At 39.2% G+C, this 15,982-nt stretch overlaps 1 protein-coding gene across 2 annotated transcripts in view; it reads left to right on the top strand.

Moving 5' to 3' along the window:
- The window catches only part of KAT2B (lysine acetyltransferase 2B), a 115,658-nt gene that overhangs the window by 45,966 nt on the left and 53,710 nt on the right, over positions 1–15,982 (top strand). For both annotated transcript variants that reach the window (XM_024245200.3, XM_024245201.3), the window contains exons 3-5: positions 8,896–9,041; positions 13,499–13,591; positions 14,915–15,096. In XM_024245200.3, coding sequence (XP_024100968.1) covers positions 8,896–9,041; positions 13,499–13,591; positions 14,915–15,096 — 421 coding nt within the window. The remainder of the gene's footprint in view (positions 1–8,895; positions 9,042–13,498; positions 13,592–14,914; positions 15,097–15,982) is intronic.

The following is a 15,982-nucleotide window of genomic DNA, read 5'->3' as shown; positions in this document are numbered from 1 at the left end:
TCACACAGAGCTCTGAGGAGAGATCACATGTTGCATTATGGTAATAAGTAAATAAATAATTAATAAATGCAAAAAAAAATCACAAAACCACAAACACATTTCATTATGGGCAGAGTCAGAGGGAAATGAGCCTCCTCAAGTTTCACTTAAGCATTTTAATTTTTATCAGGCTACTCTTCAAAATATGCAAAAAGTTGGTTCTAAACAGTAGTTTTAAAACTGCAGAATCCCAACAAGGGAATGGGATGGGTTCTTGAGCCTTCTAAAAATAGAAGCTTTCACCTCTGTTTCATCCAGAGCAATTCCTTCTAATTCTGATTAGTAATTAATTTTGGTAAAGTGTTTTGGGGCTTTAAAAAAGTAACTACTATTTCAAAAGTAAATAATGGCATGTACTTCCATGAGTTAAACCTACTACTATATGTTAGCACCTTAATTAGATGGTTTCATATTATGGAGCATCTGAAGGAATTTACTTGATATTGTATACTGATTGCTTTCATAGCTTATCACAAAAAGAGATTAAAAGTTTATAAGACAGGCCAGATGCAGAGGCTCACACCTGTAATCCTAGCACTTTGGGAGGCCAAGGTGGGGGGATTGCTTGAGCCCAGGAGTTTGAGACTAGCCTGGGCAACATAGTGAGACTCCATCTCTATGTCTATTAATTTAAAAAAAAAGTTTATAAGATAAAAATAGTCCTAAATAAAATTATTTCTGTAAATAACTGACATAAAAATGTTGACCTAGTTGTCTCCAGAATGAGGCCTGTTTCCCAAAGGCTTCAGATTGACCTCAAGGGAAATTTTGCAGTCTTAAGAAAAAGATGACCCAGCAAATGTTCTACCTAAAATGAAGTCTGATTTTGGGTATCTTTTAGAAAGTGATGAGGTAACGTATTGTATAGCCAAATAGAAAATAGTATATTTAAACATTAATTTTTGTGTTTACACACACACATAATTTTTCTTTTTTCTTTTCTTTTTTTTTTTTTTTTTTTACGGGGGGACACAGTCTTGCTGTCTCCCAGGCTGGAGCGCAGTGGTGCAATTTTGGCTCACTGCAGCCTCCACCTCCCGGGTTCAAGTGATTCTCCTGCCTCAGCCTCCCGAGTAGCTGGGACTACTGGCATGTACCACCACACCCGGCTATTTTTTGTGTTTTTAGTAGAGACAGGGTTTTGCCACACTAGCCAGGCTGGTTTGTAACTCCTGACTTCAGGTGATCCACCTGCCTTGGCCTCCCAAAGTGCTGGGATTACAGGCATGAGCCACTGTGCTCTGCCTACGTGTAATTTTTCTATGATGTAAGTTATTTATATACTTAGAAACAATTTAATTGATTATTCTTTTTCTATTTGATAATGTAATAATACAGTGTTGACATTTCATTCAATACTGCTGAAGTCAGACAGATTATAAAGATTAATTCCTCTCTTCTTACCTTTTAAAAATGCTGTTTTGAGGCAGGCATGGTGGCTCACACCTGTAATCCCAGCACTTTGGGAGGCCACAGTGGACGGATTGCTTGAGCTCAGAAGTTCGAGACCAGCCTGGACAACATGGTGAAACCCCATCTCTACATAAAAATACAAAAACTAGCAGGGCATGATGGTATGCACCTGTAGTCCCAGCTATTTGGGAGACTAAGGTGGGAGGATTACCTGAGCCCAGAAAAGTCGAGGCTGCAGTGAGCCATAATTGTGCCACTGCAATCCAGCCTGGGTGATAGAGTGAGATCCTGTCTCAAAAAAAAAAAAAAACAAAAAAACCAAAAACAAAAAGGAAGAAAAACAAGCTGTATTGGAGTCTGGGCATGGTGGCTTACACCTGTAATTCTAGCACTTTGGGAATCTGAGACGGGAGGATCACTTGAGCCCAGGAGTTCAAGACTAGCCTGGGCAACTTGGTGAAACTTTGCGCCAACGGAAAATACAAAAAAATTAGCCAGGCATGGTGGTACACGCCTATAGTCCTAGCCACTTGGAAGGCTGAGGTGGGAGGATCACTTAAGCTCAGGAGGTCAAGGCTGCAGTGAGTCAATATTGCACCATTGCACTCCAGCCTGGGTGACTAAGGCAGACCCTGTCTCGACACCGCCCCACCCCCCAAAAATGCTGTATTGGGGTGAACACCCATGCATGTTCCTCATCACGGGTCCATCACTCTGCCTTTCAATTACTTTTCTGTATTAGAGAGAAATGAAAGGTGGGTGGCCTCTACCTCTCTAATTTTAAGCCCTTTAATCTGTCTTCCTCTAGGACATTTGTGTTATTTAAAAACAAATAGATTTTTTTTTTTTTTTTTGAGACGGAGTCTTGCAGGCTGGAGTGCAATGGCGCAGTCTCGGCTGGAGTGCAGTGGTGCAATCTCAGCTCACCACAACCTCCACCTCCCGGATTCAAGTCATTCTCCTGCCTCAGCCTCCCAAGTAGCTAGGATTACAGGCATGTGCCCCCATGCCTGGATAATTTTTATATTTTGGGTAGAGATGGGGTTTCACCATGTTGGCCAGGCTGCTTTTGAACTCCTGACCTTGTGATCCACCTTCCTTGGCCTTCCAAAGTGCTGAGATTACAGGCATGAGCCACCGCGCCCGGCTGAGATTTTTTAAAGGATACAAAATTACAGCTGGATAGGAAGAATGAGTTCTAGTGTTCTATGCCACTGTAAGATGACTGTGGTTAACAATAATATCTAGTTTCAAATAGCTAGATGGATGATACCGAGTGTTTCCAACACAAAGAAATGATAAATATTTGAGATGATGGATATGCTAATTACACTGATCTGATCACTGTATATTAAATGTATCAAAATATTGCTGGGTACCTCATAAATATGTACAATTATATGTTAATTAAAATGAGAAAATAATTTATTTTTTTCAGTTTTATTAAGGTTTAATTGACAAATAAAAATGTATATATTTATCGTGTATAATGTGATATTTTGAGATGTATATATTATAAAATGATTACATCAGGCTAATTAGCATATCTATCACCTCACATACTTTTAATTTTTTGTGGTGAAAATATTTAAAATTGATTCTGTTAGCAATTTTCAGTTATATAATTACAATGTATTATTATTAACTATAGTCACCATGCCACACAATTGATCTCCAGAACTTCTGTGTAAATGAAACTTTGTACTCTGTGACCAGCATCTCTACCCATACCCCACATTCCAAGTCCCTGGTAACCATCATTTTACTTTCTGCTTCTCTGAGTTTGACTTTTTAAGATTCTACATACAAGTAAGATCATGCAGTATTTGTCTTTCTGTGCCTGGCTTATTTCACTTAGCCTTAAGACAGGCTCTCACTGTGTTGTCCAGGCCAGAATGCAGTGGTACAATCATAGTTCACTGTAGCCTCAAACTCCTGGGCTCAAGGGATCCTCTTGCCTTAGGTTGCTAAGTAGCTGGGACTACAGATCCGAGCCACCATACCTAGCTAATTAAAAAAAAAAATTTTTTTTTGTAGAGACAGGGTCTTGCCATCTTACCAAGGCTGGTCTTGAACTGGGCTCAAGCAGTCCTCCTGCTTCAGCCTTCCAAAGTGCTAGGATTACAGGTGTGAGCCACTATGCCTGGCCATTTCCTTAGTTTTTAAGGCTGAATGGTATTCGATTGTGCTCATATACTACATTCTCTTTATCCATTCATTTGTTGGGGTGGACACTTAGGTAAATTCCATATTTTGGCTATTGTGAATAATGCTGCAGTGAATATGGGAATGCAGATGTCTTTTTGACATACTGATTTCCTTTTCTTTGGATATATATCCAGAAGTGGAATTGCTGGGTCGGGTCATATGGTAGTTCTGTTTTGGATTTTTTGAGACATATCCATATGGCTTACCATACTGGCTGTACTAATTTACATTGCCACCAACAGTGAATACCATAGGAAAAGCTTTCAGCTTCTCACCATTGAGTGTGATGTTAATTGTGGGTTTGTCACATATGGCCTTTTTGTGTTGAGGTACAGCACATTCCCTCTATGCCTAATTTGTTGAGAGTTTTTATCATGAAAGGATGTTGAATTTTGTCAAATGCTTTTTCTGTATCTTTAGAGATTACCATATGATTTTTCTCCTTCATTCTGTTAATTTGCTATATCAATTTATTGCCGAACCATCCTTGCATCCCTGGGATTAACTCCTCTTGCTCGTGGTGAAGGATTCTTTTAATCTGCTGTTGAATTCAGATTGCTGGTTTTCTGTTGCATATTTTTGCATCCATGTTCATCAGGGATATTGGCCTGTAATATTCTTTTCTCGTAGTGTCCTTGTCTGGCTTTGGTATTAGTATAATGCTGACCTTGTAAAGTGGGTTTGGAAGTATGCATCCCTCTTCAGTTTTTTGAAGTTTTTTTTTAGAGTTTCACTTTGTCATAAAGGCTGGAGTATAGTGGCACAAGCATGGGTCACTGCAACCTTGATCTTGTGGGTTCGAGCAATCCTCCCACCTCAGCCTCCTGAGTAGCTGGGACTACAGGCATGTGACACCACACCTGCCAAATTTTTATTTATTTATTTTTATTTTTTGTAGAAACAGGGTCTCATTATGTTGTGCAGGCTTGTCTTGAACTCCTAGGCTTAAGCATTTCTCCCACCTCAGCCTCCTGAAGTGCTGGGATTATAGGCATGAGCCACTGCACTTGGGCTTTTTGAAGAGTTTGAGAATTAGTATTAGTTCTTTTTAAAGTGTTTGGTAGAATTCAGCCTTGAAGCCATCAGGTCCTGGGCTTTTCCATGATGGAAGATTTTTTATTTAATTACTGATTCAGTCTCCTTACTTGTTACTAGTTTGTTCAGATTTTCTATATTTTCATGATTTAGTTTTGGTAGGTTGTGCATTTTCAGGAATTTATCCATTTCTTTTAGATTATCCAATTTATTGACATAACTGTTCATCATAATCTCTTATAATCCTTTGTATTTCTGTGGTATCAGTTATAATGTCTCCTTTTTCATTTCTTATTTTGAGTCTTCTCTTTTTTTTTCTTTTGTAGTCCAGCTAAAAGTTTGTCCATTTTTTTTTTATCTTTTCAAAGAACCAACTTTTGGTTTTGTTGATCTTTTCTATTGTTTTTCTTCTTTCCATTTATTTCTGCTCTGATCTTTTTTGTTTACTCTTTCTACTAACTTTGGACTTTAGTTCATTCTTCTTTTTCTAGTTCTTTGAGGTGTAACATTAGGTTGTTTATTTGAGATCTTTTTTCTTTTTTAATGTAGGCATTTATTGCCATAAGCTTCTTTCTTATAACTGCTTTTGCTGCATTTTGTAAGTTTTGGTATGTTGTATTTCCACTTCTGTTTGTCTTGAGATATTTTTAAATTTCCCTTTTAAGTTCTTCTCTGACCCATTGGTTGTTCAGGAGAATGCTGTTTAATTTCAATCTATTTGTAAATTTTCCAAAATTCCTCCTGTTAATGACTTACATAGGTTGGTCCAAAATAATCGCGGTTTTTGCCATTGAAAGGAATGGCAAAAATGCAATTATTTTTGCACCAATCCAATACTTTCCTACCAGTTTGGTTGGAATAGACACTTGGTATGATTTCAGTCTTTTAAAAGTTGTTAAGACTTGTTTTGTGGCCTATCATCTGATCTGTCCTAGAGAAAATTTCATGTGCACTTGAGAAGAACGTGTATTCTACTCTTACTGGATGGAATGTTCTGTATATGTCTGTTAGGTCCATTTTCTTTAAGGTATAGTTCAAGCCCAGTGCTTTGTCATAGATTTTCTGTGTAAATGATTTATCCATTGTTGAAAGTGTAATATTGAAGTCCCCTACTATTATTGTATCTCATTCTGTCTCTACTTTCACATATTTATTTATTTATTTATTTATTTATTTATTTGAGATGGAGTGTTGCTCTGTTGCCTAGGCTGGAGTGCATGGCATGATCTAGGCTCACCGCAGCCTCCACCTCCCAGGTTCAAGTGATCCTCTCCCATCAGCCTCTCAAGTAGCTGGGATTACAAGCATGTGCCACCACATCCAGCTTATTTTTTGCATTTTTAGTAGAGACGAGGTTTCACCATGTTGGCCCCACTGGTCTCAAACTCCTGACCTCAAGTGATCCACCCACCTTGTCCTCCTAAAGTGCTGGGATTACAGGCATGAGCCACTGTGCCCAGCTCAGATTTATTAATGTTTGCTTTATATTATATTATTATATATTTTATGTATTTACAGCAAACATTAGGTGCTGTTACATTAGGTACATGTGTATTTACAATTGTTATATCCTCTTGATGAATTGATCCCTTTATCATTATATAATGCCCTTTTTGGTCTCTGTATAGTTTTTTGTTTTTGTTGTTGTTTTTTTTTTGAGATGGAGTCTCCCTCTGTCGCCAGGCTGGAGTGCAGTGGCGTGATGTCGGCTCACTGCAATCTCTGCCTCCTGAGTTCAAGCAATTCTCCTGCCTCAGCCTCCTGAGTAGCTAGAACTACGGGCACGTACCACCATGCCCAGCTAATTTTTGTATTTTTAGTAGAGACGGGGTTTCACCATATTGGACAGGCTGGTCTCGATCTCCTGACCTTGTGATTCGACTGCCTCGGCCTCCCAAAGTGCTGGGATTACAGCTGTGAGCCACCGCACCCAGCCAGTTTTTCACATAAAGTCCATTTTGTCTGATATAAACATAGCTGCTCCTGCTCCTTCAGGATCCCCTACCCCTTGGTATTTAATCCTCTTAACTTTCTGAAAATGCATTTGTTTAGATATCTTAGTTTGAGTTCCCCAAGAAACAGACTCTGAGACAAGGATTTGAGTGCAAGTAGTTTATTTGGGTTGAGAGTAGGAGAGTTAAAAGTGAAACACTGAGGAAAAGGTGGCCAATAAAGAGTGAATTACTAAGCCAGCTCTCCCTGTGGGCAACTGGTACTTAATTCTGTGCAGGAAAAATTGGGAGCTGGCGTTGAACACTTACCTCAGAGTTATTCCATCTGAAGAGTGAGAAAATGAGTATTTATACCCTGACTTCTTTAGTCTTTGGCTAAGAGCTGCTCTTGAGGGTGTATAGGTGGCAGAGTAGATTACAGTGATAAGAAAAGCCCTTAGGCCAAATGGAGCTGCTGGTAGTTGGAAACTAGGAGTTGTGGTAAGGAGGGGGGATATATAGGTGGATATTAGCAGCATCCTCTATCCCAGGCTTCTCACTGAGCATTGTGGTTCAATGGCGAGCGCATCATGGTCTCCAGAGTAGACTGACCTGTGTCCAGCACCTAGCAGATATTCCTCAATAGCCTTTAGTTTCATCTCCCTTTAAAAGAATGAGGAAAAATCTATCACTTTTTAAAAATGTATTTTAATCTTTCTTTAAAAATCATTTCAAGCACTTTAATCTTCAAGCATTTTTAAGCCAGCACACTTGGAGCTATACCTAAGAGGTTCGTTCTTGAAGTGCCGCCTCCTGTTATGTGGCAAACATAGTAATAGATATTGGGGATAACAGAAATAAAAGACATGATTCCAGCCCAGAGGAGTTCCTAGGCTAGTGGGTGATTATTAGATGGTTTATCTAGAGATCCTTTTTCAAGTGAAAAGGGACTTGAAGTGAATCATTTAGTCAACAAAAATGTTTGTAGGTGCTTTTGAATTTGGGTCAAACCTTTTTCAGTTTCAAACCCTAGCTCTGCCTTGTTGGCTGAGTGACATTTGATGAAACAATATTTAGTCTGTCTGAGACTGTATTAGTTCATTTTCACACAGCTATAAAGAACTACCTGAGGCTGGATAATTTATAAAGAAAGGAGATTTAATTGACTCACAGTTCTGCATGGCTGGGGAGGCCTCAGGAATCTTACAATCATGGTGGAAGGTGAAGGGGAAGGAAGGCAAGTCTTACATGGTAGCAGGAGAGAGAGAGCGAGCGAGCAAGGAGGGACCTGCCAAACACTTTTAAACATCAGATCTCATGAGAACTCACTGTCATGAGAACAGCATGGGGGAAACTACCTCCATGATCCAATCACTTCCCAGCAGGTCCCTCCCTTGACATGTGGGGATTGCCATTTGAGATGATGTTTGGGTGGAGACACAGAGCCAAACCATATCAGAGTCTTAGTTTCCTCAATTGTAAAATGGAATTACTTACTAATACCAACTACATGGGATTGGGGATTAAATGCAATAACCTTAAAAGATGGACTGTATTTGAGTAGAAGAGATCACAAAGGGATGAGTGAGGAGAGGGTCAATGGATAGGTCACAAAACTATAGTAAGACAACAGAACAAAGATGCAAAAGTGGGTTTGCAGCTGGATCATGGAGGATGTTGAATGTCAAGCTAAAATAGGCCATGGGGACTTTGCAGCAGACAGTGAGGTTTTAGTGTGTCTCAATCAGAAAGGCTGAAGAAAAAGGCCTTCAGTCTTTACACTAACATGATATTCTTTGGTGAATGAGCTCTCCACAGGACTTAGAGCTATACCTTTAGGGAGCTTGGTTTTCTGCATCTCTGAACCACCAACTTACAAGTCCTGCATTCATAACTAAGACCATAGAGAGCCCTCTTGACATGGTGGAGAATTTGCTTATATGGAAACCCAAGAAGTTGACCCTATCGGGACCAGTCTTGATGCTACCAGCACTGGTTCTTAAAATATACATTATTTGCATACATTACCCACCAGCCGATTTTTAATGTTGAATGGGGAGGCTAAGGCTCAAGAACATGGTAGTCTCTTAGTTATAGGTAGATTTTGTGAGAAGACTTCAGTCCTATAGGAGTTCAGAAATTTTCTCTTATTCCCAATGAGCTTAAAGGATTGATGGTAAGACTGATGAAAGAGGACCTTCTACTTAAAAATGGGAATGTTTGGTTTCCAATTGAGGTCTTACATATGTTTCTTTGATCTTATCATAAGCTGCTCATGTTTCCCACCTGGAGAATGTGTCAGAGGAAGAAATGAACAGACTCCTGGGAATAGTATTGGATGTGGAATATCTCTTTACCTGTGTCCACAAGGAAGAAGATGCAGATACCAAACAAGTTTATTTCTACCTATTTAAGGTGAGATTTTAACATTTCAAAAACATTTTCTCTCATTATTCAAATGTGCTCAGTCTGCGTATGCCAGGTCATGGGTGTGAAGGCTTTCAGCTCATGGTACATTTTGCCCTCAGAGTTTGCTGAACCTTACGTTTCTTCATGACGGATTCTCTAAAATGGCCCATCATACTTTGAACACATCATTCTCTTTGAGAGCTTTTACACTTGTATGCAAAGTTGAGTATCTTGGTTTGCATATGCAAATAGATTTTTTCCATCCACCCAACAAATATTTATTGCACATCTGTTCTGCATGTGGCACTAATGTAGGCATGAGGGATAGAACAGTGGACAAAACAGAGTTCTTCCCCTCATGGAGTATATATTTCAGTAGAAGAGACAGTCAACAAGTAAATAATATCTTTGCAAGTGGTGATAAATGTTCCGAAGAGAAACAAAGTAGGATAAGTGGAATCAGAATGGCAGGGATGGTGGCGAGTTGGGGACATGCCAGCGAGGAAGGTCAGTTAGGATAGCCTCTCTGAGGAGATGGAAGTTGAGCAGAAACCTGAGTGGGAGATAGGAGCCATCTGTGCAAAGTGCTAGGGGAAGAGCCTCCGAGGCAGAGGGAGGAACAGATATTTTAGGTTGTACACTAAGAGAGCTTGAAGTGATGTCCGAACAGCAAGGAGGGCAGTGTGGTGGAGCCCAGCGAGCAGAGGGATGGGTGGGAGGAGATGTAGTTGGAGGAGTGGCTGTAAGTCCTATCTCTAGTGCTTTAAGAGGACGAATCAAGATATTCCAAATTTATTTTGGTATCTTAGCCACTGTTACCTGTTTCTCACTGACACCAGTCACCGATTACTGCTGCCATTCCCCGTAGCTGCTTCTTCACTAGTTCTACCTCAGCTCCATGTGGGTCACATCCATTCCCTACCATAGATGTACATCTCCTCAAGCTTCTGATTAGAGCCAGGACTAACAGATGTGGGAGGGAAACTGCTGGTGGAAATGGATAGCAAAACTTCAGGTTGCCAAAAATAGATCTATAAAGGAGGCTGCCAGAAGGAATAACCTTAAAAAAAAATAAACCTGCTATTGAGGGCATTGTGGATTACGTTGTATTGTGTAACCCTTACAAGGATGTTGAATGCAAAACAAAAGCACTCAGAGCTTATGGGTAGGAAAAGTTTGCCTCTTCTAATAAGAAGCACTGTGCTTCATTTTATAATAACTCTCCTTCAACTCATTTATATTTATTTGTACTTCATTTTTATATGACAAAAATAGCTAAATTTTCCAGTGAGTTCCCTCTTTTGCTTTGGCTGCTAGGAATCTTAGTGCAAATTTTGTACCCAATTCCTATAGCTCTTTTCTTTTCTTTGTCTGAACTTATTTGATTCATAATTTTGCCTTTCCCCCTTTTTATTAACATTTGTCTTTTATTGTACTGATGGGGTTTTTTGGGTGGTTAGGAGATAGGAGTGGGAGGTAGAATTATATTTTTAAAATTTGGTAGATATTAAATTTGGGGATATTAACTTTAAAAAGAATAATAGGAGAGAGAGAAAGAGAGAGAGAAAGAGAGTGGGGGAAGGGAGAGAATATGAACAGCTGGATTCCCCACAGCCATTAGCAGGCACTAGACCACTTTAGGCATCCAGGTGACAACTTGTTGACGTGGCTGTGAGGCTTGAGTCATTCAGCTCGAACCCTGGCAGGTTCATAGTGTTTAGAGCTTCTTTGGAAAAAGATCTTAGTTGAAGAAAAACAAGGTCTGCATGACTACAGCTATTATTTGTCTTGGAACTGTGCTCCCTGGCAGCTCCCCACTACCCTGTTGGAAGTGAAGGTGGTGTCAAGGTTTCCATCCTGTCAGCCTCTTTTTAGTTTATAACCAACCAAACAGGCCAGAAAGCATTGCTCTGCTTTAAAGTACATCTTCTCTCTCTTTCTTCCCTCCTCCATCTTAAAATAACAGTGCAAGTATATTTGCTTGTGGAAACACAATCCAAAATATTCAGCATTCTCCCCACCTCCTGCAAAAAGTATTATTCTTGGGCAAATGAGTTATAAATAATCTGTTCCTTAGTTTCTGAAAGGCAATTCCTAAAAACAAAACAAAAATAGTGATTAAATTTTTTTTTTAAATTTTAATTTTTTTGAGACAGAGTCTCACTCTGTCATCCAGGCTAGAGTGAAGTGGTGTGATCTCAGCTCACTGCAACCTCCACCTCCCGAGTTCAAGTGATTCTCCTGCCTCAGCCTCCTGAGTAGCTGGGATTGCAGGTGTGTGCCACCATGCCCGGCTAATATTTGTACTTTTAGTACAGATGGGGTTTCACATTGTCGGCCATGCTGGTCTTGAACTCCTAGCCTCAAGTGATCTCCCCCTTCGGCCCTCCAAAGTGCTGGGATTACAGGCATGAGCCACTGCACCTGGCCCATGATTTTTTAAAAAGAAAAAAAGAGAAAGGCAGTTCCTGTGTCTCATGTGTCAATAATTAAAGTAAAAATGTATTATATATTTTAGTAGCATTAAAAAATTTCAGTCTTAGTCTGGGCACGGTGGCTCACAAATGTAATCCCAGCACTTTGGGAGGCTGAGGCAGGCCCATTACCTGAGGTCAGGGGATCGAGACCAGCCTGACAAACATGGTGAAACTCTGTCTCTACTAAAAATACAAAAATTAGCCAGGCGTGGTTGCGCGCGTCTGTAAATTCCAGCTACTTGAGAGGCTGAGGCAGGAGAATTGCTTGAGTCTGGGATGCAGAGGTTGCCATGAGCTGAGATCATGCCACTGCACTCCAACCTGGCTGACAGAGTGAGACAACGTCCCAAATTTAAAAAAAAAAAAAAAAATCAGTCTTAGATATTGAACATAAACCCAGTGGAAAGCTGCGTCCTAAAGTTGAAGTATATCTTAGTGCTTACAAATGTGGCTCTGGAGTCTAACTACCTGGGTTTAAAACTTTGCTCTATCACTTACTAAATGTGACTTTGGGCAAGTTAATCTGCCTTGTTAGTAGTAGCACCTACCTCAAAAGGTTATAAGTATTAAATGAGATAATATATATGAAGAACCATGAAGATTGTCTGTTGAAATTAAGGATGCAAATGCCTGCTGCTGTTAAGAACTTTTTTTTATATGCCCACTTATCCCAGCTTCATCATCTTATAGATAAACTGAAGTTCAACATCTCCACAATCCATCAGTTTACCTCCAAATTGAAACCCCCAGTGGGCCAAGTTCCTAAATGGTCTTATTTTAACTGGGGGAAAAAAGTAAGCAACCAGAATTATTTGTATTTAATTTTTATGACCAATCTTTAGATATTCTTAGAAACATATACAATGACTTATCTTTATTGCAAATTTGCTTTTATAAAGATGGGCATAATGCTTGAAAGGATGAACAGATGCCCCATACTCATAATTTGTATGGCACCCCTGGAAGGAGTTGAGGTCCTTGTAAGACACAGTTCAGTGGTGAGACATGGTCATCTTCAGTCTTGGTGGTTCATCGAGTTCCATTTACTTCTGAGAGAATGGTTTCCATGTTTTGTTTCTACTGAAAAGGCAGTAAGCAGAGAAAGGAGGGAAAGATGTTACTTAAATAAATGTGTGGCCATATCTAACTGACCCACATGTAAAAGTTACAGAAGATTCAAGCAAAGATTGAAGGTAAAGAATTTCAATATCAAATTTATTTTCTGCGTTGTTCTTGGTAAGTGGCTCTGTCTTCCCTTTTCTGTTTGCTCTTTGAGAGCTTTAAATTCCATTGGCAGGAATTAAGAGCAGTGTTTTTGTTTTGTGGGCATTGAGATGCCAGAACAGTTGGCCTGCATTCTACGGATGGAAGGGAAATGAAAAAAAGACTGTAACAGTGAAACTTGCCCATTTAGAGCTCTGCAGACTTTCTTCCTAAAGAGCCTGTGCCCTAGATGATGCGTATGCCATGCAGCTGCTGTAGACAGCTCCTGTCCCCTGGCCTCTTTTGTGCAGAATAGATCTTGGTCTCTCACGTCTTTAAATAAGATCCTCTAGAGCTTCAGCACACCTATAGTGGCCTGGATGGGCATGTGCCAAGTGTGTAGGGTTGCATACCAGGCCTCTGGGTCAATGGAAAGCCAGAAACAGTGGGGAGAAGAGTGAAGTGAATGGGACAGTGGCGTCTGTTGGACCAGCATGGGTGGCCTAGGCTGCCTAAAACATGAAAGGTGTCCATTTCCTCATAACTCTGGCTGTGGACATGAAGGCCAATTTGGGTTACCTGATAGTTGCCCATTTTATTGACTTAAGGATTTGTTTATATATAGTTAAGATACATAGAATATGGTAACTTCCTTTAAAGGCTGTGTGTGTGTGTGTAAGAGAGAGAGAGAGAGACAAACAGAGAGAAACAGAAGAGAGAGGAGAGAGAGATAGACATACCAATTAAGTTTTTCTTTTTTTTTTTTTAATGATTTCTTTGCAGCTCTTGAGAAAGTCTATTTTACAAAGAGGAAAACCTGTGGTTGAAGGCTCTTTGGAAAAGAAACCCCCATTTGAAAAACCTAGCATTGAACAGGTAAAAAGATTTTAAAAGCCGTCTTTTTATTGGCTTAAGGCTGAAGAAATCTTTTAATCCTCCTTTTATATCTCTATCTACGGCTTCCCTCCTCCATACCCAGGTTAGAGATGTTTACCAGTCTGTGGAAATTGTCCTGGAGGCTTTGAATCAGAGGTGTATACCTAATTTAATACATGATCTAGCTCTTGCCTTTTAGGGTTGTTGCATACTCACAGTTTACTGTGTGTTTGGGGAAGAAAAACATTAAGTAGAACATGTAGTTCGTAAGAAGAACACATGAAATGTGCTTTTTCTTGTTGTTGATGCTTTAAAATGAAGTCTTTGTCCATTTGCTTGGCACTGTCTGAGAAAGCCTATTGAGGTGAGGGGATTTAGTAGCAATGTGAAAAACATTGTAAGTCAAGCAAAAAAAGCGAAAAAGAAATGAGATTTTGTACCCAGGAATGGACTTCCTGCTACATTATGATTCCTGGAAAGAAGCCGTTTTACTCAGGGAATCCGTTAAAATGTAAAGAGTTTTTCTGTTAGGTGTTGTCAGTATCTCTCATTAGCATCACTTTTTTAGCCTTTGATTGTTTGGCTAAACAAAAACACTCTGGACTGAATTTTTTGATGAGAATGACTACTGACGTCATGATACCAGAATCCTTAAAAATAAAGGCATTTTTATCAATCAGTTTTCAGTAAATTTTATTTTCCTCCAAACTCTACTAAATAAGAATTCATTGCTCTTTTATTTGAAATTAGATGAGATGGAAATATTCTGTAGAAAGATTAACAGTTTTTTAAAAAGCCCATAATTTTGAATGATATATATATTTTGGTAAGCTTATTGACTTCAAACAAATGATAGTAAAGAGAAATTTTAGTTGTTTAGTTCAGTGGTAGGCGTGATAGCAGCCTTTTGATTAGCATTTTTGTAATGTAAAAACAATATTTATCTAAGAACTGCATTATATGTGGGCTACTCTGCTGATAGTAAAGCAATAATTATTCTGCACAACAGTCATATTTTCTTGTTTCAGGGGTTTTGACCCTTTCAGTCCATGGTTTTGATTTTCTCCTTAATGCTTCAGGATTTCAGCAGGCGTAGAATCACAACTCACAGCCTCTCTGTCTTGTCACTTTTCATCCACCGTGATCTGAGGCAAGATTCCCTCTGGGGATTGCTATTTTCTTTTAGGGAAAAGGAAGAGATTTTTGTGAATAGAGAAATGTCTGTTATTTTGCTAATAACCACCAATCATGCTGGCTGTGTGGGTGTTCAGAATTAGTATGATTGCATAGCTGCATGAAGAAATTGCCTTCCCTCTTTTTAAGGGTGTGAATAACTTTGTACAGTACAAATTTAGTCACCTGCCAGCGAAAGAAAGGCAAACAATAGTTGAGTTGGCAAAAATGTTCCTAAACCGCATCAACTATTGGCATCTGGAGGCACCATCTCAACGAAGACTGCGATCTCCCAATGATGATATTTCTGGATACAAAGAGAACTACACAAGGTAATCAGATGCAAGTTCTTTTCCTTTGGCCCCATAAAGCCTGTTACAGACCTAAAATTCTACTTGACTCTGTAAGTATAGGGCTGCCTAGTTGTCATTATGACTCCATCAATTCAGAGATAATGTCTTTATAATTTAACTTGCAAACTCCTACTTTTCATTGCTATCATAATATGTTGAGGTATGAGGGATGTAAATCATCTATACCCAGTATGATAGCCACTAGCCATATGAGCACTTGAAAATGTGGCTAGTTTGAATTGAGATTTCTATGATTGTACCAAAAAAGAGTTTAAAATTGCTCATTAATACTTTTAAAATATTGATTACATGTAGAAATGATAGTACATTGGATACATTGGATTAAATAAAATATATTGAAGTTAATTTTACCTGTTTTTACCATTCCAGTGTGGCTACTAGAAAATTTAAAATCCATATGTGGCTTGTGTTATTTATCTATTGAATATAGTTGACTAGATAGCTACACTATAACTCTGAAATTAATTAGAGCCCTCACTCAAAAAATGCAATGGCCATATAATGAAGTTAAAGAATTTTTTTTAGGCTGGGCATGGTGGCTCACACCTGTAATTCTAGCACTTTGGGAGTCTAAAGTGGGTAGATCACTTGGGTCAGGAGTTCAAGACCAGCCTGGCCAATATGGCGAAACCCCATCTCTACTAAAAATACAAAAATTAGCTGGGCATGGTGTCACGTGACTGTAATCCCGGCTACTTGGGAGGCTGAGGCGGGAGAATCACTTGAACACCGGAGGCAGAGGTTGCAGTGAACTGGGATCGTGCACTCTTGGCAACAGAGCAAGACTCTGTCTCAAAAAAAAAAAAAAAAAAAGTTTTTTTTAAAGGAAAGATTAGCTTAGTTC

Source organism: Pongo abelii, chromosome 2, assembly GCF_028885655.2.
Source record: "Pongo abelii isolate AG06213 chromosome 2, NHGRI_mPonAbe1-v2.0_pri, whole genome shotgun sequence".
NCBI classification, from domain to species: domain Eukaryota; kingdom Metazoa; phylum Chordata; class Mammalia; order Primates; family Hominidae; genus Pongo; species Pongo abelii.
This window is presented reverse-complemented; position numbering and strand designations above follow the sequence as displayed.